This window comes from Topomyia yanbarensis, chromosome 2 (assembly GCF_030247195.1).
Source record: "Topomyia yanbarensis strain Yona2022 chromosome 2, ASM3024719v1, whole genome shotgun sequence".
Classification (NCBI taxonomy): Eukaryota; Metazoa; Arthropoda; class Insecta; order Diptera; family Culicidae; genus Topomyia; species Topomyia yanbarensis.
Window position 1 is genome coordinate 225,794,746 of NC_080671.1, and position 27,743 is coordinate 225,822,488.

Consider the following 27,743-nt stretch of genomic DNA (forward strand, 5'->3'; position numbering starts at 1 on the left):
ACCATCTACAAGACGCTGATTAGACCGGTAGTTCTCTACGGGCACGAGACCTGGACCATGCTCGTGGAGGACCAACGCGCACTTGGTGTCTTCGAACGGAAAGTGCTGCGTACCATCTACGGTGGAGTGCAGATGGAAGACGGCACATGGAGACGGCGAATGAACCATGAGTTGCATCAGCTGTTGGGGGAGCCGCCCATCTGTCATACCGCGAAAGTCGGACGACTACGGTGGGCCGGGCACGTAGCCAGAATGTCGGACAATAGCCCGGTGAAAACGGTTCTCAATTGCAATCCGACCGGTACAAGAAGACGTGGCGCGCAGCGAGCACGATGGATCGACCAGGTGGAAGACGATTTGCGGACCCTTCGCAGACTGCGTGGCTGGCGACGCGCGGCCATGGACCGAGTGGAATGGAGGAATCTTTTGTATACGGCACAGGCCACTTCGGCCTTAATCTGTTAATAAATAAATAAAATAGAGATGCAAAGAGGCATGAGTTTCGGGCTTCCGAGTTTTGTTTTTTTTTTCATGAGCTGTATAAGTATAGTCAAACATGAAATTTCAGAAACAACTAACATACCGCGTAGTAGCACAGCACCGGCTGGCTGGCTGGCTGGCTTGATTGCAGAGGGGAAGGAGCTATCTGACCAAGAACTTATTTCTCATAACAGTTCGATATGGCTTAAAGCCGCAGGCAAATTACTCTTACGTATGTGTTGGTGACCATACTGACATAAAAAGAAATTCGCGTTAAAATAATTTACCCAAGAGACTCGAACCGACAATCATTGTCTCACCGAAGACACCCCTTTACTAACTGAGCTAACGCGATACATAACAGCGTGATGGCAAAGTGGCATACATAAGTTTCGCTTGAGCGTGAACGATCTAAGCGCAGAGCTTCTGCTCGTGCATGCATGGGTATGGGACATTGCAATATGACGTCGTATGAGTAAAAATGCTCGAAAAAATGACAGCTCAGCGAGCTTGTTTACATGGACTTCGAATTTTTTTTATTCCGATTCAGTGCAAGTGAGCGTGTCATATCTTCGAGCATTTTTACTCATATGACGTCAACTTGCAATGTCCCATACCCATGCCATGCACGGGCCGCAGCTCAATACGCTTGAATCGTTCACGCTCAAGCGAAACTTATGTATGTCACTTTGCGAAGACACTGTCATGTATCGCTATAGCGCAGTTAGTAAAGGGGTTTCTTTGGTGAGATATTGATTGTCGGTTCAAGTCTTGGTAATTGTTTAACGCGAATTTATTTTTATATCAGTTGGTCACCAACGCATACGTAAGAGTTATTTACCTGCGACGTCAAGCCATACCGAACTTTTGAATGAGAATGAAGTTCCGGGCCAGAGAGCTTCTTTCCCCTCTGCAATCAAGCCAGCCAACCAGCCAGCTGTGCTACTAACGGTAGGGGAGACCGGGGCTAGTTGGCGGTGTTTTCAGTTTTCATTTTTTACTGCTTTGACTTTGGTAGATCTTGCAAAATAGAACACGTTGCATGAAATAGTAGACTGTTGGCAACATCTCTGAATTTTATTAAAATGTTTGATACGTTGTCTTCATTTCTAGAGACAAAAAAAGTAAAGCGGAAAAGCCGCCAACTTACCCCAGCCTCGGGGTAAGTTGGCGGTATGCATGGGGTAAGTTGGCGGACTGCCAGAAAATAAGCAATTCATTAGGAATACAATCACATAAGTGGTCCATATGGAATGTGCCGATTGTCTTTTCAATAGTATTCTGTATAGTATTCGACATATCTCATTATATTTCAGTTTCAATACCCTGTCATTTTGACTTCGACGCGTACTCCATATTCAAAAACAAATTTACGAAATTCTTCAGGCGTTTGGCTGAAATAATTGTCCATTTCATTGACGAGAGTTTCTCTTACTTTGGAGTGAATTCCAGAAATAAAAATATATTATGACTATTTTTGCACTATATTAATAGTACCGCCTACTTACCCCGTGTGCGTTACCGCCAACTTACCCCAATCGCATATTTTATAAAAAAGGATTTAAAAAATTACTTTTGGGTATGAATAGGCATAATATCTATAAGGATGCTGAAGCCTCTTTTCACGCACTACTGAAAAATATAATCGTTCGGGACCTTAAATTACACAAAATGTTTAAAATTAAGAAAATTTACAAATTATGCTCAAAAACACAATTTCGTCCACAGCTTCTACAAAACATAATGTTTCGCAACAAAAACACATTGGATAATGCGTTTCACATTACTTAAGGTACACAACGAGAGACAACGCTTTATGTCTAATAGAAACGGAGAAAAAGGGGTTCCGCCAACTTACCCAAACCACCAACTAGCCCCGGGCTCCCCTATATTATTTGTTTCTGAAATTTTATGTTTGACATATAAGCTGATGAAAAAAATATTAACAAAACTCGGAGGAGCGAGAACTCATGCCTCTTTTTATCTCTAAACCCCAACCCTTACACAGAACTACTGCAACGCTCTAAGGAACGAAGAAAACAGTTGTTTAGGGACGATTCATAAATTTCATAACGCTTTTAGGGGGAGGGGGTACGACAAGTTGTGACATGTTGTGACATAGGGGGAGGGGGAGTAAGCTAGATAGTTACGTAATATGTTTTCACCGAAGAAAAAAAAATTTCAATGAATAACATAATAGAAGAGGGGGGGGGGGGGGATGGAGACATTTGTGACAATTTGTTACATGGGGGGAGTCAATTTTGGGCAATTTTAACGTTACGTAATTTATTAATGGCCCTTATCCACAAGCATGACATGCCCGGCGCATGTGCACCGTATTGTCTAAAAGAAAAAAGAGAAGAAACAGGTGGTTCACTGAAGTGTTCTAATCACGTTTGTGCTTGGAAATTTAAAGCCAATGCCATTCTCAATGATAGGTAAGGGACCATTCATAAATTACGTAACGCAAAAATTGCCCAAAATTGTCTCCTTCCTCCCCCCATGTAACAAGTTGTCATAAATTTCTCTATCCCCCCTCCCCTATTACGTAACAAATTCCTCGAAAAAAATTGTTTCGTAACGATCTGGCTTACTCCCTCTCCCCCATATGTCACAACTTTTCGTACCCCCCTAAACGCGTTACGTAATTTATGAATGGTTCCTAATCACCAGATGGAACTTTCTAAATGGAGCCTAACTTTGCAGGGATGATTGCTTTCGACGATAGCATGTTTTTGTTACAGCTCAGCAAAACAAAAAAAAACAAATGCTACAGGCTACCCAAAAAAAAATTTTGTTGTTAAAATTTCCAAAAATAGTTAAAATTTGTTTAATGAAGATTACCACTAAACACAAACACTTTCAGCTTCAATTTCCTTTAACAGAAAGCTACGATTATTCAAACAATGTGTGTGTATGAAAGGTGTGAGCGTTAGGAAGAAATACTAGTGCGGATGACAACAGACAATCATGTTTTAGTAGTTTTATTTAGATTTTTAAAGAGACCGTCTAGAGGCGGTGTTGGAAACTAGAGGGTTAATTTGATTAAAACCATAATATCCACCAGTAAAATCTAACATCCGGACGATTAACATTGCTGTCGTTTGTTTTGTTTTTTGTGACATTTGACGTACTAATGAAAGTTTAATTTGTCTTCAAATGCTGTACGTAATCGTACAAATAATCTGTCATAATAAAATGAAGAAAAAATGTATTTATGGAGAAAGTCGCAGGGGATCGGTTTTATTCGTAATTCCCCTAAAATTACTAATCGTAACTCGGTGAACTTATGGCACTCAGAAGAAGTTCATGTATGTTATATTTCAACCAAGTGACTGTCTGTTGGTACGGTATGGTTCGAAAACGCGCTACGGAGTAAACAAATGGTTGGTGGTAATTGGCCGGTTCAAGCCCATTCCGCTACCTCACTGTTTTTTTCTGGTTCTTTTTTTTCTAATTACGATATGATGTTCATATCGCGATGTTATATTTGAAAGATGCTTTTTGTTAGATATATTTGAACGACACGTTTTACTACATCAGATTCAATGAAAATTTACAGGTTTCTTTCAAATTGATGTAAAATGACTGATGCAACTAGCATAGCAACATAAGTGGCCTTAATGTTCAGATGTTATCGTCATAAACAGCCAGATTTGAAGGGTATTAGTTTTGGCTCTTGATTTTTTTGCTGCCTGTAAGCGGAATCGATAGTATTAATTAATAAGGGAAAGTTCCCGGTTATGGCATATCTGTTATTTCTGGTGTGTTGCACGCTTTATTGCATTTTTGACAAAGTTATATTCTAAGCTTTTAGGTTTATGATGGTATTACCAAATACAAATATGTTTTGTGAATTTGTATTTGGTATTACTATCATTATCGCTGGATGCTCCGTTCAAACATTTTTGGGTTCAATCAAAATGCGCTCCAGGTCCGCAGACTCTGTCTTTCTGGTATTTAATGACAGATATCGCCAAACTTACTCACCTGCAATATACTGCTCATGATCACATATTTGTCATATATTTGGGATTATTAATTTTTATCTAAATGATTTGTGATCATGGGCAGTAGAACTTGCTGCAGTTTGGCTGAATTTTCTATTCAATACTCATTAGCTCTGAGATACTTACTATATCTGAAATTTTAAGCAGAATAATATTTTTTCGAAATTGCTTATGGTAAACGAAATTGTAAACTTTTGGTTGGTTAGTGAACATAAACAGTGTTGAGTTTTAAAATGTTATTTTTATGCTCTGTATTAATAGTGTCTAAACCATTGGTTTTGCGGTTAGTTCGGAAAATTTTCGTTATTTCCAAACGCGTTTTTTCGATTCCAAACAAATTCAAATAGAGACTTACTCTATTCAGTAAAGTCGTAGCTAATTCTAATACCAACAAAGGAATTTGTTGAGAACACTTGTAAAGTCATGAAGAGGTTGATCATGTTATGTTGATGTCAAGATTCTATGTATGAATAAATGTTGGGTTAAGGGACCATCCATAAATGACGTAGCATTATATGGGGGAGGGGGGAGTTTTGCATTTTGTGATGATGTGTGACGACAGGTGGGTAGGGGGTCATGTCATGCTACGTAGGTTTTTTAAAGGAAATAGGGGTTGACCTGATGTCACGACAACCTTAGCCGTTTCATCTAACTAACATCATTTTTCATTTTTATTTTTTTTATTTTTGCGGGACAAGGGAGGGGGAGAGTTACCGTCAACCTACGTAATTATCAGGGGGGTATTGAGAGTTTTGTGACGAAATGCTACGATGGGGGAGGGAGGGGTTAAAAATCTCTCAAAAATGCTACGTCATTTATGGATGATCCCTAACCAAATCGGTTACAATATTGTCATGATTTAATCACTGTAGTGTAGTGAGTAGCGTAATGTTTTGTTTGATTAGAAGCATAAGTTCCAGTTTTCTAGCTCCCACTCCCTCAGACCGCCAAAGCTTTAGGGTTTTTTATGTCAAAATTATGATTTTTTCAATATTCAAACCGCAAGTCAATATATTAATGTGATGTTATGTAATATATTTTTGCATTTGCGAAATTGTTTATTAATTATAAATACCTTCAAACTGATCTAATTGACTGACATTGTACTTTGAGGAATCTAATTTTTCGAATTTTCCCAGTATTCTTTTTGTTAACTTCTAATTTTATCAGATTGTCGTATCACAATAATTAGTCTACAGTATCGAAATAGTAGGCCTAGGTCGTATTTAATATTCCAAATAACAATTGGCTTATCAAATAGAATCAGTCAGTAAAAATGATTTTATGGAAACATGATTTTGTGAGGCTAAAAAAGTCACCTTTCTCCTAACGTTACTAGAGGCAAACACTGATTGTCTACCTTTTGAGATACTGCGCGCCATTTGTGGAATTCTGCAGAAACGGTTAGAGATACGATCAAACCGACTAAAAATTCACCCTTTAGGGTAACAAAATTACCTCACCCTGAAAAAAAATTAAATTAAAATTTTTTTTGTTGGTCGTTATTGGGATTCAATCGCCCTCATCTTTATAATTTTAGCGCGAACATAGCGTTGCTGTCTCTAATATGTACCGTTCGAACCGTTCTGTCCCGCTCCAACGCCCCGTTACCATACCATTAACTTATAGGGTAATGAGCTTATTTTCACCATGTTTCTATTTGCCATCTTTGTTCAACGCATTGGGCGACAATTGAGGCACTAAATCCGAATTTTCGTTGCGCTCAAACACGAGCATTTCATTGTTTTCAGGGCATTTGTGTTATTAGATTGATTCTAATCAACGAAGCAAAGCTCTTGATGCCAATTCATACGCATTCCATCGATTGTAGGCCGAGTAATTAATGAATTAGTGAGGTACCTTCCTTAATAGGGTGAAAATAGGCAATTTACCCTTTGTAAAAGTAATGGTAGTGGGCCTTCTTGTAGATGGATATACTGTATACATTTTTCCTAGAATTCATTTTACATTCAATATGTTGAACACCCAGAATTGGAACTTAAAATCGCAACGAAAGACGTTGTAACAATGGGAAAAATTGACAAGTGCTCTAAGCATCAGATGCTCGAGAAAACATGAAAACCGAGTGACTGTCGATCGAGCCAGTAAGAGACAAAACTATTCTGTAAGAACAACATTGCTGCATTGCCTTACAAGTTGTAAGTTACAATATTACATCATCACAAAGTGTTAGGAAGTTGATAGAACTGCTGATCATCGGCAATTGTCGCGTCTTCGCGTTTGAATAACTAGATACTTCAATGGTTATCAAAGTTGCTAAATTTTCGTATTCTTTAGTTGCTGTTACTATTCAGCTCTCCCTTGCCGAACACCTGAAATGAATGAATGATAAAATACTTTCATACTCTACTTGATGGGCTCTATTGTGTCGATTTCGAAATGTATATATATAGTTTATTTAGTAACGTTATAGCAGATCAACTTAAAGGACGTGAGTTCAAATCTATGTTTTCTCTCGTTTTTTTATATTGCGATTTTTTTTAAAGCTAAAATAGCTCAAGCCAGTTTACTGTGCATCTCTCCTTTTTTATGTGTTCATTACAGCAAATTAAGTTTTCAAGTGCCGCCAACGCATCATTGTGCAGTCTATTTTTTCTTTGGACGGTCTTAATCCTCAAAAAGGCAAGCTAAAATCGTGGCTTCAACAAGCATTGCTCCTAAGACCCGGTGATATTAAGTCTTTTTTGGCTTTCTATCAGTGAGAGAATTGAAAGTCCGAAAAAGCTCCATCATTTCTGTTCATAATTACAAGTTTATTCAAATTAGAGGATAATTATTGTAACCAGCCGTGCCTCTGAGACCACTTGCCTTTCTGAGGGTTAAAGAATATTATTAATACATATATTTTAAACATGGTATACAACACATAAATGATATGATAGAACGTTTGACAGATGAGTAATTATTGTATTCATCATTAAAGTTGTTTTGAAAAAGGGATATTTTGAAATCAGTGTATCAGTGATTATGCAATGAGATGCGTGCCTTAAGAGACATGATCTTCTACAATTAACAAAAAAAATCAAAGCTTTTTGAGCGATTTAGTGGAGGGGCTAAGACATGGTCTCACATAATCACACAATAAAGGTTCAAGTAAATTTTATTAATACCTCGGCATGCAAAAAATGGATTGCGTTAAAATCGTTATCAATATGATGGCTTCATTCGTCAGTACAGTATTAAAATTCGCACAAAAAACGGGTGTTACACGCAAGCCAATGATTAAATTTTAAAAGCATTTATAGTATGTTTATAAAAGTGCACGACAAACCTACATGATGGTTGAATCAGTTTATTTGTACCCTGCGTGTTTGGCTAGCGTATCATCTACTGCCCCCACAAACATTCAAACTATTCACTATGAACACCATAAAAGCACCTAACAAGAATTCTTTTTAATCAGTTTGATTTTTCATTGCGCCTGAGCTAGAAAATATACCACAGAAATACGCCATATGCACCTCAGAGAGCTTGGAAGCGCCCTACGAGTTAGGATAGACTATCCACTACCATCTCATGAGCTCAAATACTCATACCAACGCCCCAAAGAGATACAGTATATGCGCCCCAGAAAATCTGAAAGCGCCCGGCAAGTTAGGATAGACTATTCGCATAACGCCCCATGAGCATACTACCTACCCGTTAGCTCAACATACTCATACTACTGACCCATAGAGCCTGAAAACGCCCTGCAACTTAGGATAGATTATTACCGCCTCATAATCTTAAATACTCATTTATATGCGCCCCAAAGATACTGAAACCGGTTGAAAGCGCCTTGTAAGTTTGGAAAGTTTATTGCCCACCTATCTAATTGCCAGACGAGCCATGGTAATATCATACTACCTCTCCAGCGAGTGTGAAAGTGCTCTGCAATATATGGGAAATTCATACTAGCGCCCAATACAGTCTCGGAGTGCCGTGCGAACTATGAGAATATCGGACTTGCGCCCTAGGTAGTTTAAGAGAGCCCTGCGACCTATGGGAATATCAAACTGGTGTCTGAGAGACTCTGAGAGCGCCCTGCGAGCAATATGAATATCATGCTGGCGTCCCATATAGTCGCTGTGAGCTATGAGAAGCACCCCAGCGAGTGCGGAAGCGCTCTCCGAGCTATGGGAATATCATACTAGTACTCCAGAGAATCTTACAGCGCCCTACGAACTATGAGAATATTAGACTAGCGCCCTAGCGAGTTTAAGAGCGCCCTGCGAACTATGTGAAAATGGTAAAAGCACTCGAGAGAATCTAAGAGCACCCTGCAATCCATGAGAATATTAAACTAGCGCCCCAGAGAATTTGTAAGTGCCCAGTAATCTAAGAGAACATCAGACTAGTAACCTAGAGAGTTTGAATGCGCCCTGCGAGCTATGGGAATATCATACTAGTGTCCCAGAGAATCGAAGAGCGCCCAGCGAGATATGTGAATATCATACTAGCGCCCCATAGAGCCTCGGAGCGCCGTGCGAACTATGAGAATATCGGAGTTGCGCCCTAGGGAGTTAAAGAGAGCCCTGCGACCTATGCGAATATTAAACTGGTGCCCGAGAGACTGAGAGCGCCCTGCGAGCAATGTGAATATCATGCTGGCGCCTCATAAGGTCATATTAGCACCATAGGGAGCTTTAGAGCACCCTGTGAGCTATGAGAAGCACCACAGCGAGTGCGGAAGCGCTCTCCGAGCTATGGGAATATCATACTAGCGCTCTAGAAAATCTTAAAGTCTCGGAGCGCCGTGCGAACTATGAGAATATCGGACTTGCGCCCTAGGGAGTTTAAGACAGTCCTGCGACCTATGCGATGCCCGAGATACTCTGAGAGCGCACTGCGAGCAATGTGAATATCATACTGGCGCCCCATAGAGTCATATTAGCGCCCTGTGAGCTGTGAAAAGCACCCCATCGAGTGCGGAAGCGCCGCACCCTGCGAATTATGTGAATATCGTAAAAGCGCTCGAGAGAATCTAAGAGCGCCCTGCAATCTATGAGAATATTAGACTAGCGCCCCAGAGAATTTGTAAGCGCCCGGCAAATTAAGATAACATCAGACTAGTAACATAGAGAGTTTTGTGAATATCATCTTAGCGCCCTGAAGAGCTTGAGAGCGCCCTGTGAGCTATGATACTACGTATCACACTGAGGCCCTAGCGAGCATGGAACCACTCTTCGAACTATGGGAATATGATACTGGTACCCCAGAGAATCTGAGAGCACCCTACGAACTATGGGAATGTCAGATTAGCGCCCTAGCGAGTTTGGGAGCGCCCTGCGAGCTATAGAAATATTATACTGGCGCCAGAGAGATTCTGAGAGCGCCATGCGAGCGCTGAGAATATAAAGCTAATCTAGAGAGTTTGAGAGCGCCCAGCGTGCTATGGGAATGTTATGCTTGCGCTCGAGAGAATCAAAGAGCGCCCTACGAGCTATGTGAATATCATACTTGCACCCTATAGAGTCATACTAGCGCCCTAGATAGCCTGAGAGCGTCCAGCGAGCTATGAGAATATCATTATAACACCCCAGCGTGGAAGCGCTCTCCAAGATATGTGGATATCACAATAGCACCCCATAGGGTCTCGGAGCGTACTGCGGGCTATGAGAATATCAGACTAGCGCCAATGTGAGTTTTAAAGTACCCGGCGAGCTATGGGAATATCACACTGGCGTCCCAGAGAATCTGAGAGCGCCCTGCAAACTATGAGAATATCAGACTACCCTACAGAGTTTGAGAGCACCCTGCGAGCTATGGGAATATCATGCTGGCGCTCGAGAGAATCTGAGAGCGCCTCGCGCGCTATGCGAATATCATACTAGCGCCCCATAGTCATACTAGCGCCCTAGAGAGCTGGAAATCGATTTGCGAGCTATGAGAATATTATAATATTATTATTTTTTGAGCCAAAAAAAAAAATTCCGTTGGCCTTATCATTCTGGAAGGCAAATTTAATGATCCCAGCTAATTGGAATTTTGTGAATCTATTCAAACTCGTAGGGTATTGTCAAACTTCCTGCCGCGCTAGTATGATATTTTCATAACTCACATGGCGATCCCAGACTGTATGGGGCACTGGTATGATATGCTCATACGATACTCTCAGATACTTGAAAGCACTAGTATGATATTCCCACACCTCGCAGAGCGTTTCAACATTAGTTTGATACTTACAAGTCACGCAAGGCGCTCTCAGAGCTATGGGAATATCATACGAGCAGCCCAGAGAGTCTGAAAGCGCCCTACGAACAATGAAAATATCAAACTAGCCCCTAGTGAGTTCGAGAGTGCCCTACGAGCTATGGGAATATCATGCTGGCGCTCGAGAAAATTTTGAGAGCGCCATGATATGCTGGCTGCGAGATATGTGAATATCATTCTAGCACCCCATATAGCCATACTAGCGCCCTGGGAGCTATAAGAATACCATACTAGCGCGTCAGCGAGTGTCAAAGCGCTCTCCGAGCTATGGGAATATCATACTGGCATTTTAGAGAGTCCGAAAGCGCCCAGCGAACAATGATAATATCAGACTAGCGCTCTCAAGAGTTTGAGATTACCCTACGAGCTATGGGAACAAAATGCTTGCACCAGAGAGAATATGAGAGCGCCCTGCGAGCAATGGGTATATCATACTAGCGCCCAATAGAGCCATACTAACGCCCTAGAGAGTTTGAAATCGGCCTGGAGCTATGAGAATATTAAACTAGCGCCCTAGTAAGTTTTGGAGTGCCATGCGAGCTATGGGAATATCGTACTGGCGCCCCAGAGAATCCGAGAGCGCACTGCGAACTATAGGAATATTAGACTAACGCCCCAAAGAAGCTGTGAGCGCCCTGCGAACTATGAAAATATCGAACTACCGCCTGAAGAGTTTGGGCGCGCCCTGCGAGCTATTGGAATATCATACTGACGCTCGAGAGAATCTGAGAGCGCCCTGCGAGCTATGGGAATACCATACTAGCTCCCCATACAGTTATACTAGCGCCCTAGAGAGCTATGAGAATATCGAACTAGTACCCTAGTGAGTTTGAGTGTTTATGCTAGCGCTCCAGAAAATTCGTGAGCGCCCTGCAAACTAAGAGAACATCGAACTAGCGCCCAAGAGAGTTCGAGAGCGTCCTGCGAGCTATGGGAATATCATGTTGGCGCTCGAGTGAATCTGAGAGCTCCTCGCGAGCTATGTTAATATTTTATTAGCGCCCTATAATCATATTAGCGCCCTAGAAAGCTTGACATCGATCTGCGAGCTATGAGAATATTCTACTAGCGCCCCAGCGACCAAGGATGCGCTCTCCGAGTATCATGTAGCGCCCCAGAGAGTCCGAAAGAGAAGAATCTGAGAGCGCCCTGCGGACGATGAGAGTTTCATAATATCCTAGAGAGCTTGAGAGCGCCCTGCGAGGAATATCATGCTGGTGCTCAAGGGATTCTGAGAGCGCCCTGCGAGCTCTGTGAATATCATACTAGCGCCCTGAAGAGCTTGAGAGCGCCTTGTGAGCTATGATATTATATATCATACTGGGGCCCTAGCGAGTATGAAAGCATTCTCCGAGCTATGGGACTATCATACTGGCACCCCAGAGAATCTGAAAGCGCCCTACAAACTGTGGGAATGTCAGATTAGCGCCCTGCGAGCTATGGAAATATCATACTGGTGCCAGAGAGAATCTGAGAGCGCCCTGCGAGCGATGAGAATATAAGGCTACCCTAGAGAGTTTGAGAGCGCCCAGCGTGCTATGGGAATGTTATGCTGGCGCTCTAGAGAACCTGCGAGCTATGTGAATACCATACTTGCGCTCCATAGAGTCATACTAGCGCCCTGGAGAGACTGAGAGCGCCCAGCGAGCTATGAGAATATCGTAATAGCACCCCAGCGAGTGTGGAAGCGCTCTCCGAGCTATGTGGATATCACAATACCCCATAGGGTCTCGGAGCGCCCTGCTAGCTTTGAAAATGACAAACTAGTGCCCTTGCGAGTCTGAGAGCACCCTGCGAATATCATACTGGCGCCCCATAGAGTCATATTAGCGCCCTGTGAGCTGTGAAAAGCACCCCAGCGAGTGCGGAAGCGCTCTCCGAGCTATGGTAATATTATATTAGCGCTCCAGAGAATCTTAGAGCGCTCTACGAACTATGTGAATATTAGACTAGCGCCCTAGCAAGTTTGAGAGCGCCCTGCGAATTATGTGAATATCGTAAAAGCGCTCGAGAGAATCTAAGAGCGCTCTGCAATCTATGAGAATATTAGACTAGCGCCCCAGAGAATTTGTAAGCGCCCGGCAAATTAAGATAACATATAAGAGAGTTTTGTGAATATCATACTAGCACCCTGAAGAGCTTGAGAGCGCCCTGAGAGCTTTGAAAATGACAAACTAGTGCCCCTGTGAGTCTGAGAGCACCCTGCGAGCTATCGGAATATCATACTAGCGTCCTATGAGTTTTGCAAATATCATATTGGCGCCCCAGAGAGTGTGGAAGCGCCCTGCAAGCGATGGGAACATCAGACTATCGTCCGAGAGAATCTGAGAGCGCCTTGCGTGACTTGTAAGTATCAAACTAATGTTGAAACGCTCTGCGAGGTGTGGGAATATCATACTAGTGCTTTCAAGTATCTGAGAGTATCGTATGAGCATATCATACCAGTGCCCCATACAGTCTGGGATCGCCATGTGAGTTATGAAAATATCATACTAGCGCGGCAGGAAGTTTGACAATACCCTACGAGTTTGAATGGATTCACAAAATTCCAATTAGCTGGGATCATTAAATTTGCCTTCCAGAATGATAAGGCCAACGGATTTTTTTTTTTTTTTGGCTCAAAAAATATTTTTTTTCGGTTCCAGGAGCTGGTTAGTCGCCGACTAACCGTGACTAACCGCAACTACAGCACTGAGTGGAACTGACCCACAAAAATGATTTCTCATCTACCGACACCTTTTTGTTATTTGTTGTCCGTAACCTTTCAAAATGGAAACTCAAACTCAGCGACTCAGAAATTTGAATGAATTTACTGCGCAATATAAAAATGTTAATTTTAAAAGTTTAAAATTACTTCAGTGGAATATACGTGGAATGAATGAACTAGATAAATTTGGTAATTTTATACTTTCTGGAAAACTGTTATATTGAAATTGAGGTAATTATTTTGGGGGACATGACATGGATTAAAGTGGACAACTGTCATATTTTCAACAATTCAATTTTTTTTCCTGGATACAGTGCAATTTTTTCGTGCAGAAATTCATCACATGGAGGACTAGCACTATATATTAAAAACCAAATAAATTATAATGTTACCAAAAATGAATTCACAGACGGTCTGCACACCATCCATGCTGATCTCACAATTGATGGGCGTAGTTATAGCATTATTAGTATCTATCGGCCTCCATCGTTTGATTTTCAAAGATTCTATGAAATGTTGGAATGTTGGTTACAAAATTCCAGTAAAAAACGCACCTTGCTTTATTGCAGGCGATGTAAACATACCATTAAATCTGTGTAACAACAATGTAGTACGTAAATATATAAACCTACTGGAGTCTTATGGTTACATCTGCTCGAACAGTATCCCCACCAGGCCTTTAAGTAATAATATACTAGATCATTTTATATGTAAATCGAACGACGCTTTTCGAGTTCGTAACGATACAATCTTCACTGACGTTAGCGATCACTTGCAAATTATATCCACGATTCAGCTATTTGGACACAAACAAAAGCAAACACTCACTAAAAAAGTTGTGGATCACTTCAAACTTGAATCGATGTTTAAAAGTTACATTGAGAGCGCTGATTGCGTCGAAAACGTTGAAAACACCTTGTCTGACATTACTACAAAATACAACCAGATGCTCCTACAGTGCACCAAAACATTTACCATAGTAATAACTGCAAAAAACGAATACTGCCCCTGGATGACGTACGCTTCCAAAGATCTAATGAGAATGAAGTCAAACTACTTAACGAAAGTAAGGAAAAAACCTGATGATAATAACCTCCAAATGATGCTAAACCATATAACTAAAAAGGTAGATAAAATCAAAAAATCAAGCAAAAGATCATATTATGAAAACCTACTAAATACCACATGTCACTCTAAACTGTGGAAAAATATAAATATTATTTTTCGACGAACGAAGGCTAAGGATAAAATCAATTTGTCAGTAAATGGTTCAACAATTCAAAATGAGCAAGATGTCTGCGAAACTTTTAATGAGTATTTTTCAAATATTGGTAGCAATCTTGCAAGCAGCATAGTAAGTCCTATCAACGTCAACCCTCTAAGATATGTGAAACGAAACCGTACCACAATTTTCTTACGGCCTACCAATATTAACGAAGTAACTATTTTAATTGGGAACCTCGATGCTAAGAAATGTAGTGGCCCTGATAATTTGCCAGCTAGTATTTTAAAACACAATTATCTATCTTTTGCTACAATCCTCACTCAAGTGTTCAATATAATTATTGAAACTGGTGTTTATCTCGACTGCTAAAGTGACTCCAATCTTCAAGTCTGCAAACAAAAGTGACCCCTGTAACTATCGCCCTATATCGCCGCTATCGGTTTTAAATAAAATTATAGAGAAGCTTCTCGTCAATAGGTTAGTAGAGTTCATCGAAACTAATAAAATACTGAACAATTTCCAATACGGTTTTAGGGAGAATTGTGGCACAATGACGGCCATCACAGAGTTGATTGATTATCTGGCTGGTGAAATTTACAACAAAAAATAGTTGTAGGTTTATTTCTAGACTTAAAAAGGCATTTGATACGATAAATCACACCATACAGCTTAATAAGCTGGAGTTGTATGGTATTAGAGGAGTTGCTCATAATGTGTTGAACAGTTATCTGACGCACAGATCACAGTATGTGTCAATTGGAAGTGCTCGCAGCTCATGCCGCCCTGTTGGGGTAGGTGTCCTTCAAGGCAGCAACATAGGACCTCTGTTATTTTTATTGTACGTTAAAGATATTGGCAATTTGAAATTAAAAGGTGTACCTAGACTTTATGCTGATGACACTGCTCTGTTTTATCCCTGTGCAGACGTCAACACAGTAATCTCTTACATTGAACACGACCTTAAAATTCTTAAAAGTTTCTTCGATGCGAATTTACTTTCACTAAACTTGTCTAAAACAAAGTATATGATTTTTCATTCACCTAGGAAAAAAAATGCCAAACCATGCAAATCCTTGTTTAAATGAAACATATGTAGAAAAAGTAAACACTTTTAAATGCTTGGGCCTCCATTTGGACTCGATTTTGTCCTGGGATACACACATCAAAAGCGTTGAAAACAAAGTTTCATCGCTATCGGGTGCTCTTTGGAAAGTGAGATCGTACGTCCCGCAAAGCATTATTATACAATTTTACTACGCGTGCATCCATTCACAAGTCCAATATCTTGTCTCAGCTTGGGGACACGCCAGCAAATCGAAACTAAAGAAAGTTCAAACTTTGCAGAACAGATGTATCAAAATTGCACTTAGATTACCAACACTTTACCCTACCCGTCAATTGTATTCGAACAACCCTTATGAAATTCTACCTGTCGCAGCTTTACGTGACCTCCAAACTCTAATATTCATTCATAAACCTTTCAATCGCCGTTGGCAATCATGGGAGCTCACCTTAATGATTAAAGTTAGTAGATTTTTTCTCCTTTTTAATATTTTTTCATTAATCCCTCAGCTCCATTAAAAATCGTTTTCATTTTGTTTAACCTGCTGTATAGATCCTGGAGCTTAGGTCTGTAAGTGTCCGTGACCAGGGGGCTCTATGTGCGAGCTTCTTGGTACGGGGGTGTGTGGAGGGAAATTAAAAAAAAACGTTTTTAATCAACCTAACAGTGTGATGAGACATTTCTTATAACTCTTATCACTCTCTTCGGATATTATATCGTTTCAGAACATTGCTTCGCTATGTTTTTGATAACACATACTACATGGGATAGTGGCAGGACTCAGAGAATCGCTCAAATCAGCATAGGACAACATCAGTGCTAGAAATCTCAAACCAAATCAATGGGAAAGCGAAAAAATGGCCCGTAAAATAGACATACCAACGAATTATTGTTAATGCTCTGTTAATAAAATATCTAAATTGTGGTGGGAAAACTGAATTTTCCTAAAGGGGTTATATATTGTACTGAGCCAAAAAAATCGAATATTTTATTAATCGATTTGAAGTTTATACTTTACTCAAATTTCCAACGCGACTGAGAACTAAGAAATCAACGCTTTTTCTTGAAAAGGGCGATACTAGTAGTGATACCATTCAAAGAAAATCAACAATGAATATTTCCAGACTTGGTTTTATTTCCTATTTAAGAACTATTGTGTTTTTTACATCCTAGATTGCATGATTCAGTGATCGAAACCCAAAACTTCATAAAGTATTTGAAATTAAAATTTGTTTTTGCTATTGAAATTGACAAAATGATAGTATCGCCCCTTGGGCGATTGTTTACTTTTTCGGTCCCACCTATCAGCATTGAAGTATCGCCCCTTGGGCGATTGTTTACTTTTTCGGTCCCACCTATCAGCATTGAAGTATCGCCCTTACGTTTTTTTACAATAACTACCGTTCTACACCACCGATTTCGTCCGGGTTTTTTCAATAGCGATCATTGTTACTATTTACAGCAGGTATCAGCTTGATAATCCTAAAAAAATACGAAAATAACAGTTTCGCCTCTAAACTGCTAGCAAAAAAAGAGCGTGGAGGGCGAAACTTTAAATAAACAAACAAAAATACAGTTTCGCCCGTTGTATGTTTTGCTGTAGTTTAAGAAAGCAATATCGTAGAATCCAAATTTTTAGGTTCATTTGTTGCGTTTCAAAGCACTCATTCGCATCTATGAAAAAAAACCTTATGTTTACATTTGTAAGTATCGCCCTTTTCACAAAAAAAAGCGTTGAAATGAAATCGCAGCTCCTGATATCACGCTATCTCTGAAGTGCATGCGTGCATAGTTCCAAATTTTACTTCGACATCGACTTTTTCTAAAGGTGACTTCCCAGTAGTATCCTTGATTTGAATTATTATCGCTAATCCTAATGCCAAAGAACAAATATAATCCTCTCGAAAACGAACCGTTTGGGAAAATCATCATCATTACTGGAATTTTCATTTTCCCGAATCTTTTCGATAACCTTCCGTCACATGCGTTAATGCACTGGGTGCACAGTGCTCTGAAAATCTAGCGAAATCGTCTTAGGGCACCAGCGGGTCTAATTCAGAGCCATCTGCGCGGCGAGTTAAATCTGTAAAGAATACTAAAAATTAATTTCTATTCCATAATTTTCAGTTCAGCAATTCGAGAGATCGTGCTCACCGCAAGCCATGAAAAATAGACTACGTTGTGAAGCGATGGTCACTATTTATTAAAAAATCACGGTTAAATAAAAAATTAAACTATTAAAAAATTTCAAATAGTTTATAATTTTCACAAACTTATTAGGAAAAATAGTTTAATAAGCTTTCGTAATATTGTGTAGGAAAAAGCAGAAAATTTCAGTATTTTCTCTATCTGCAACATATAAACCCTTAAGTATATCAATTAATTGGCATACGAATTGGAATAGGTTCGCCTAATTTTGGAAGAAGTCTATAAAATAACCCCTTGAAAGCTACCTAAAAATTGTTGTAGTTCGATGCAATAAAAAAATCCCCAAAAATGAAATATACCTATTAATGTGCAACACAGTGCATAAATCATACAATAAAGACCCATTTTTATCAATCTCATGGTGTATTTTAGGCTGACAAAATGGGGACATTGACTAAATCGGGAAATTTTTTTTCTTTATAATAAACTGAAGCTGTTAAAATATTCTTCCCGTCCCTTGATGTAGTCTGATAACTATTTCTGATTATGATGAACTTTTAATTTTTGCATATTTCCATCTTCATGATAAGGAAGGATGCTCAAGAAAGGATTTACTTCGAATTCAGTCTTGTTCGTCTGCTAGAGCCCATCATACATATGCTCATATTTGGCTGATAAATTTGGCTTATTTCAAAGGCTGATTGGCTTATTTCAATGGATTATTACTATAAAGATCAATAAATAGGCGACAAAGAGTAATCAACAAACAACAAGCCATAACTTTTAAAGTATTCAAAATAGATATTTGAAGTCTTCAGTAAAGTTATTCGCAAAAGTAAGAGCAACAAATTTGCTGAAGGCATTATTTCGATATAATCACTTCCAAGAAAATTTGTGAAAATATCTCACTCATAGGGGGATTAATCAGCAAAAGCACAATACCAAAAGAAAGGGCATATTGCCTCCATTAAATTCTCCGAAGACACTATTGACCTAAAATAAGCCGTTTTGGCGTTAATAATAGATTACATGTTTTTGGTCATATTTCTGGCAATAGGAAATGATAAAAATCTTTCGTCCGCATTTAATGTTAAATATCTCTTTTGATAATAGTCCACTTTCAACAATCTATAGCTTGTTCGAAAGGTATTCGTTAAAGCTGTCTAAAACATATAAATTGTTAATCTATATATTGTCAATATCGGCAGATAATTAAAAAAACTGCAAAAAATGCCATTTTTACGCATTCAAACATTCATATCTTGGAAACTAAACATCAGAATCAAAAACAAATTAATAGCGTTCTTACTGTTTTTTGGTTCTTTCATTTAAAATTGGTTTGGATAAGATCGGTTCAGCCATTGCTGAGAAACACGAATGAGAATTTGTCCGTTACATACACACACACACACACACACACACACACACACAGAGACATTGTCCCAAATCGTCGAGCTGAGTCGATTGGTATATAAGACTCGGCCCTCCGGGCCTCGGAAAAATTTTTGAAAGTTTGAGCGAATTCTATACATTTCTTTTATAAGAAATGTGAAAAAATCAATAAGAAAAGTAAAAAAACGTAACACTTCACCAGTTGGTTCCTGACGAGCTGGTAGGTGAATTGATCCTTCGTTTCTTTTGTCCGTCACCCGCGTGACCTTCACACAGTAGAGAGCTGGTATGGCTCGTCTAAACAAAGCCGTCTTTCAGGCAAGAAAACTGTTTAGTACCGCACTACACTGCACTACTTGACACAATTTAACGGTTATAATGTTAATAATGTTTATACTCCAGCCCTTGCTGGGATAAACGCCTTCACCGATAGCGCCTACCTCAAGGTAATGTTACAACAAACAACGCGCGTGTGTAAACTGAAAGGGCGCTCGGTTACGAATCGGTGGCGCATTTGAACGAAGATTTGCATTCCCTTGCTCGTTGGTTAAAATTTAAACAATTAAAGTTAAATGTTGCTACAACTAAAAACATGATTATTTCTTCGGCTAATACTAGGCCTGACGTTAACGTTGAAATAAACGGTGAGACTATTGATCGCGTTAGTGAATTAAAATATCTTGGAATAATCATTGATGAAAAGTTAACCTTTAAGTCTCACATTGACAATGTCATCAAACAGATTGCTAAAAAGTATGGTATATTGTGTCGTCTGAAAAATGATTTAACAATTAGTAGTAAAATTTTATTATATAAATCTATAATTTCACCACATATTGACTTCTGCCCGTCTATTTTGTTTCTTGCCAATCAAACACACATATTGAGGTTACAGCGATTGCAAAATAGAATCATGCGATTAATTTTAAAATGTAACCGATACACTGCCTCTAGTTTCATGCTAGATGCATTACAATGGCTCTCTGTGAAGCAAATAATTTATTACTTGACTATGGTGTTCATTTTTAAAATTATTAATGGAATGCTGCCTCGATAATTATGTGATCGAATTGAAAGAGGAAGTGATGTGCATAGGTACAACACTAGAAACGCGTCTGATGCAAGAACACCTGACTTTTTATTTAGTAGATCACAGAACTCCTTGTTGTACAAAGGAATAAGTTTTTTCAATTCGATGACTAGATGTATTCGCAGCATTGGCGGAGTTCAAAACGCTATGTATTTCACACGTAAAATCTGCTTTGTAGACAGATTTTTTGAATTTTTATATTTCGGAGTTATTTGAATAACTATGTAATACCACGAAGATTGTATTTTTTTCTCTTCTATCATTTGCATTTAGTCACACTAAGTTATTATATTCGTTATGATGATGATGGATTTTTGTTACTTGTTTATTATAGTTTTTAAAAATAATGAGATGTCTACAGAAGTCTGAGCCACGCGCGCGATAAGCAGATAGAGACTAACTTGAAATCGAACAGTACTAAGAGCTCATCGGGTTGAATCGAAGCTTTTAGACTTTTGTTGTGATCAGGGTCTGATTTGATGATGAAGTTGCTTTGCTGGTTTTGCTCGACAATAGAGTTAATCTCGGTTATTGCTGCGATAGCGGCAATAACGGAGTTGGTTCGTTGAGTGGAGGGGCTTGGTGACTTCCTCTGATATAACAAGATATCGCGTTCAATTCCTGATCAATCCAGGGTATTCCCGGAAAGGAATATCCTTGGATTGCCTTGGGTTAGTGGAAAGCAACTTTCAATAAAGGGGCCTTATGTGGATGATATAACTCGACTGGACTCTGCACTGCCACTAGGCTCGTCACTTCTCACCTTAGCAGGTGGTAGTACCGATGTCTTGGTCAGGCGGGAGGAGTCTTACAGAAAATTATCAGAAATGGAAGCTATTGGGTTCAATTACCGATTCTATCAAGTATCTTCCCGGAATGGAAATTTTCTTGATGGACCCTGGTTTTTGATGGAATATTCGAAATATATCTGGTTACGTTCTTTTGAAGAAAAGGCTACGTCTGCAAATTGAACCAGTCCGTTTTTTTTTTGGTAACTGGTCTTGTCATGAGTTAAAATATTAATTATCTTCTAGATAAATCGTTCAGCTCACATTTTTGTGGGGGAATGAGGTGGGACCATGATCATCATTATTTATTTAATATCTATTATTTAAACCTTGGGTTTCAAGACGATAAATAATTTGTTCTTCAACATCATATTCCTATCTCTTTTCGTATCTTTATAATTTCATTACTAAACTTTTCCTGTAATCGACTTGCAAGTGCTTTAAAGTTTCTAATCTACAAAATATGGTTTGTATCGTTATTTTCAAGGTTTCATTGGAATGCTAATCAAATTTTCTTTCGATGTATGTAAAAATATCTCTTAGTTAAGTGTACTAAATGACTTTTTACTAGTAAAATAACTTAAAATTAGCGTTTTTTGGAGTTTTGTAATTATTCTAATTAATAATTAACCAAATTTATCGTAACTATTGTTCATTTGGTGCCTCTTAACATTCTCTATAACTTGTTATTTGAAACTTTATCCCTATCGCTTTTTATTTCGTTGCAATTTAATAGTTAACACAGCATGCCCTCACGACAAATGTAATGGGTTCGACATCGTTGTTTTCATATGAAACGATACGATAAAAACGATTTTGCGTCGAAACAAATAGAGATAATTGATTGGAGTCAAAGAAAGCATTGTAGAACTTTCTGAGATGCATTAATTCCATGATAATAATAGTAATGTTTATTATTTACTATTTTATGGAAATAACGAAAATGCTAATAATAACACTAACTTTAAACTTATGTACTTCTAAAAGAATACTAAATTCACTTATCTGAAAGGTATTAGTACATTTTTCTCTGAAAATTTTTCCTGGTTTTCGAATGAAAAGAAGAAAAGGTACAATAAGTGCCATACATGAAAACAAGAAAAGATAAGTGTACCATGTCAAAGAACGAATTATGCAGCTCTTGAAGACTAACAGTCTGAATTATTAAAATATGAAAAAAAAAAAGATTTTCGAGGAATAAATGAAAAATCGATCAAAATTGTTAAATTTTAAATAAATTACTTTGAAAGGGTTACTTAACCTCATTAGATGTGACATGCGAGGACATCATTCAATGGGAATTTTCTCACCTATCCAATGGACCCAAAAGATTTGAAATACAATGTATACTTTTTGAGTTAGAACTATTTTAGGATAACTATGTTTTGAACAAAAAAAGCTCAATAACTTAGTAACGGTTGAGATTTGATGGTATGTGAAGAATGATTTTTTTCTCCAGATATGATAGTCAATCACCCCTCGAGAGGTTCTTAACCATCAACCAAACACCCTGTATGCCGAACTCGATGAACTGAGCCGAATGGTATGACAGACTCAGCCCTCCGGGCCTCGGTTAAAAAGTAGATTTTCAGAGTGACTGCATAGCCTTTCTATAGGAGAAAGCCAAAAATATGTATCTAATATTTTTTGGTAAGGAACGATTCTACCAAATGTTACAGAGCTCTGAGAGATCATGTAACTTTTTTCATGGAAAAAATCAATTAACCTCTCCCGAATTATAGTGTGATTGTAATTATTGTAAATAACTTTTTTTCTTTTTTTTTCAGAATGTAGGATGGGTCAATATCGATGGTGAATTTACCGTAGTAACCGCCATACTTCGAAAGATTGCTCTAGTAATTATACTAACTCGTGCTGGTTTGGAAATGGATCCAACCGCTTTCAAAAAAGTATATGTTACTATACTGAAACTCGGACTCATTCCATGGATAATAGAGTTCGTGTTAATTGGTGTAATGACGCACTATTTCTTGGATCTACCGTGGATGTGGAGTATGATGCTAGGTTCAATAATTGCTGCAGTATCACCAGCAGTGGTAGTACCGTGCTTATTTAGACTGAGAACAAAAGGATATGGTGTAGCTAAAGGAATACCCACACTGATTATTGCTGTGGCTGGAATTGACGATGCAGCATCTGTAGCAGTGTATGGTATAATTTCAAGTATTATGTTCACATCGCAGGGACTTGCATTTCAAATAGCCCAGGCACCCGTATGTATATTTGGTGGTCTTGGGTTTGGAGTTTTGTGGGGTACCTTATGCAAATATATCCCCGAAAGGGGAGATGCTTATGTAGTTCCTATTCGAACACTTATGCTTTTTGGAGGAGGTCTAATGGCGGTTTTTGGAAGTGAAAAAATTCATTTCGAAGGGGCGGGACCTCTAGCTGTTGTTTTTGCAGCTTTCACCGCTTCCTATTTTTGGTGTGATGATGATTGGGATTTGGAGGACAATCCTGTATCCACAGCATTCGAAATATTCTGGATGATTTTTGAACCTATTCTTTTCGGCATAACAGGTGCATCAATAAAGGTGATGACAATATACTGCCATTGGCTACTCAATTCTAACAATAATTCAATTTATACATCGTTACAGATTAGCGATTTAGACCCTCATCTAGTGTCGATCGGCGTCGGTTGCATCTACGCTTGCATCATTATTCGTATAGGAATAACTGCTGGAATCGCATTTGGAGACAAACTGAATGTCAAGGAAAAGGTAATTACAATTTGAAAAATGAATTTAAAGCGGTTGTGATGAAAAGTTATAAAAGCAGCTTGAATTTGATGTAAGTTTTATAAATTTTTAAAAGTGCAGAAACATTAACAGTCTAACAGATGCTATTCCAGTTGAGAAACTGTAACGGGTGCCGATACAGCAGCAATAATAAATATCATTTCATTATTAATGTTCAAAAATAATGAGAACTAATAATATAAATAAGTTCATATTCCTACGCTATTTGTCTCCGATCCATCAATATTGATGATCGGTAAATAATGTGCCCGGTTGATAGGATTGTGTCTGCTATTATCAGCAGTGGGTACAAGTAAATTTATTATTATTGCCTTTCAAATAAAATAGGCATTTCATTGACACAATAATAAACATAAACTTTAAATGTTAAGGAATTAAATTCGATGTTCAGGTGAACGTCGAACTGCTTTATTAAATAGTAATGAACATAAGATGACGTTCGATTTAGCCAAACATCGAAGGGAGGAAACGACTGCATCGGGCAAGCCGATTCTAAATTGTGCCACTAGGCATACAGTTTCCGGACTCTCAAGAGAAGTCCTTACTGGATTAGAGGTTGATCGTCAATTCGTTTGTGGAAAGGTCGGTGAGCAGATCGTGTCGAGTAGTGTGTACCAGATAATTAGAAGTTGGTACGAAAATGGTGGTGTAAGATAGCGCAAAGTGTGCTGATAATCGTTTACTTTTTACATTTCTTATAAAAGAAATGTATAGAATTCGCTCAAACTTTCAAGATTTTTTTCCGAGGCCCGGAGGGCCGAGTCTTATATACCACTCGACTCAGCTCGACGATTTGGGACGATGTCTGTGTGTGTGTGTCTGTGTGTGTGTAACGGACAAATTCTCATTCGTGTTTCTCAGCAATGGCTGAACCGATCTTATCCAAACCAATTTTAAATGAAAGAAATAAAAAACAGTATGAACGCTATTAATTTGTTTTTGATTCTGATGTTTAGTTTCCAAGATATGAATGTTTGAATGCGTAAAAATGGCATTTATTGCAGTTTTTTAAATTATCTGCCGAAATTGACAATATAGATTAACAATTCGTATGTTTTTAGACAGCTTTAACAAATACCTTTCGAACAAGCTATAGATTGTTGAAATCGAACTATTATCAAAAGAGATATTTAACATTAAATCCGGACGAAAGATTTTTATCATTTCCCATTGCCAGAAATATGACCAAAAACATGTAATCTATTATTAACGCCAAAAAGGCTTATTTCAGGTCAATAGTATCATCGGAGAATTTAATGAAGGTAATATGCCCTTTCTTTTGGTATTGTGCTTTTGCTGATTAATCCCCCTATGAGTGAGATATTTTCACAAATTTTCTTGGAAGTCATTATATCGAAATGATGTCTTCAGCAAATTTGTAGCTCTTACTTTTGCGAATAACTTTACTAAAGACTTTAAATATCTATTTTGAATACTTTAAAAGTTATGGCTTGTTGTTTGTTGATTACTCTTTGTCGCCTATTTATTATTCAATATAGTAATAATCCATTGAAATAAGCTAAACATTATTTCGATAAAACGAATTTTGTATTTCATTTTACTATCTACAACCGCTAGAAATAATCACCGCACACTTCCAAGTTGTCTGGAAGGAACTTGATAACTTATCAGTACAAAAATGTTCATTTGTGCGAACCTTCTGACTGCAATTTTTCTAACTTATAACCATCGGATCGATCTGAAACATATCGGAAAATGAAAAACGAAATAAATAACTCCAAGCAACGGCGTAGCCAATAGAAGGTTTTGGGGTTTAACACCATAAAACACCCCACCCCCCACAAAAAAAAAAAATTGGATTGAAGTTGAAAATTTATTGATGCATACTGAATCAATTCAATATTACAATAACAATTATCTGATCCGTAGATTGATAACCTGTTGTTGTAAACATCATGAGGACTTTTGATAAATTGTCGGAATGGGGTCCTGATATGTAACTGATCTATTGGTCTTGATTTCACAGTTGTCTAATTGCATCAATATCAAATTCCTGCCTGAAAACATTCCAATAGAAAATTCCAGAGTTCTGTAATCAATCGTAATCCTCAGATTTATTTTCAAATTGATCTCGTTTTTGTAGAGATGTACTGTAATTCTTTCTGTCCTTATTAATTAGGAAGCGATGTTGAAATTGATTTAATGTCTACGAAACATAGAACTGCTCACCAAAAAAATGCATAACTTTCAACATTTGCTAAAAATGTTTTTGCCTTTCTCATTCACTCTAAAATTCGTCAATCTAATCCCGACCCGGAGAGCCGTGTGTCATATGCCAATCGACTGAGTTCGTCGAGATAGGAAAATGTCTGTGTGTGTATGTGTGTATGTGGAAAAAAGTGACCTCTGTTTCTCAGAGATGGCTGAACCGATTTGCACAAAGTTAGTCTCAAATGAAAGGTACAACCTTCCCATCGGCTGCTATTGAATTTTGTATTGATTGGACTTCCGGTTCCGGAATTACGAGTTGAAGAGTGCAATCACACAGCAAATTCCCATATAAACTGAAAAATCAAATTTGTATTTTTGATGCCAAATGACTTTAAAATGCAGGAAACATTAAGATGTTTGACAAAAATTGACTTCTTTGGACTTTGGTACATTTTTGCCTTTCTCATATAGAAAGGTTATGCAATCACTCCAAAAATCGTCAATCATACCGGCCCGGAGGGAGTATGCAGTGAGGGGTTGCTACTTTAAAATTAAAACTAGTTTAAAATTTCTTAACAAGTTGAAAATTTTCGGAAGGACCTGGACCTCCCGTATCTTTCTCCATGATCCGCCGCTGGTTTCAAGCGATGTTTCAGTATCACATAGTATCTCAAGATCGTGGCTGTCGATCCATTGTATGTATGTGCAAATCGTACTGAACATGTAATATTCATTTCCACCATTGTATTGAGCATAACCAGCCGTGGAATCGTAGTCTGGACAAATGAGACAAGCACAATTGCGCCACTAGGTGGATTAAAACAGGTTTTTATTTTGGGAATGCGTCGAGTTGAGACGAAAACGTAATATGATTAATAACGAGGACAACACTTTCCGAATGTGGAGAGGAATTTATGAAAAACGACGATTTCCATTCGATTCTACCAGGTTCTGATCGATGTTGATGAGCATTTGATTTTTGTTGTATGACGAATTATATGTATAGGTCAAACAGCGCATCATTTGATAAAAAATTTTTGACGGTATATCGTCCAAGAAGCAGGGATGGAAATTATTATTCATTCGCATGATTCTTGGCGAATCCGTTCATTGCTTTGACAGCAGCCAGTCGTTCATTCACGATCCGACTAAAACTCTCCAAAAGAACACAACTGAACGTAGGTAGAGACTACCGAAGATGTGAGCCAGGTAAAGGAATGATACGTACTATGTTGAATGAAGAAGATCGTGTTCTTTATTCGCGGATTGAATCGGAAGATTGTACTGTAAACATTCACAAATGAATAAACTTTTAGTTCACAAATGAATGTGACATTGTATTCTCTGGTTGGGTTAGGTCAACTTTATAGTGCAAATGTACACTATAATCAATGTTGAGAAGTAGATTGCACTACAATCCACTTGAAATTGATATTGTGATATGCACGTTTTAAGAAGTTATTTTTTTCACCAGCACATTGCAAACTACTTACTCAACAATAAGAGATCACCAAGTGAAAATTTCATAGGTGTATAAACAAGAACGATTATTATTAGAACGATCCGGTGAATGTTTTGAAATGAATCTTTGTGAATGAAAGAATGCATTCATTTGCGATCCTTTCTGCTTTCATTCAAAACACTACGTATGCGATGGAGAATGAATCATAGC

The 27,743-nt window shown here is 38.3% G+C and overlaps 1 protein-coding gene across 1 annotated transcript in view; it reads left to right on the forward strand.

Annotated features, from left to right (window-relative positions):
- The window catches only part of LOC131682930 (sodium/hydrogen exchanger 9B2), a 588,370-nt gene that overhangs the window by 438,096 nt on the left and 122,531 nt on the right, over positions 1–27,743 (forward strand). The window contains exons 6-7 of the mRNA XM_058964739.1: positions 22,904–23,671; positions 23,738–23,860. Of these exons, the coding sequence (XP_058820722.1) occupies positions 22,904–23,671; positions 23,738–23,860 (891 nt within the window). The remainder of the gene's footprint in view (positions 1–22,903; positions 23,672–23,737; positions 23,861–27,743) is intronic.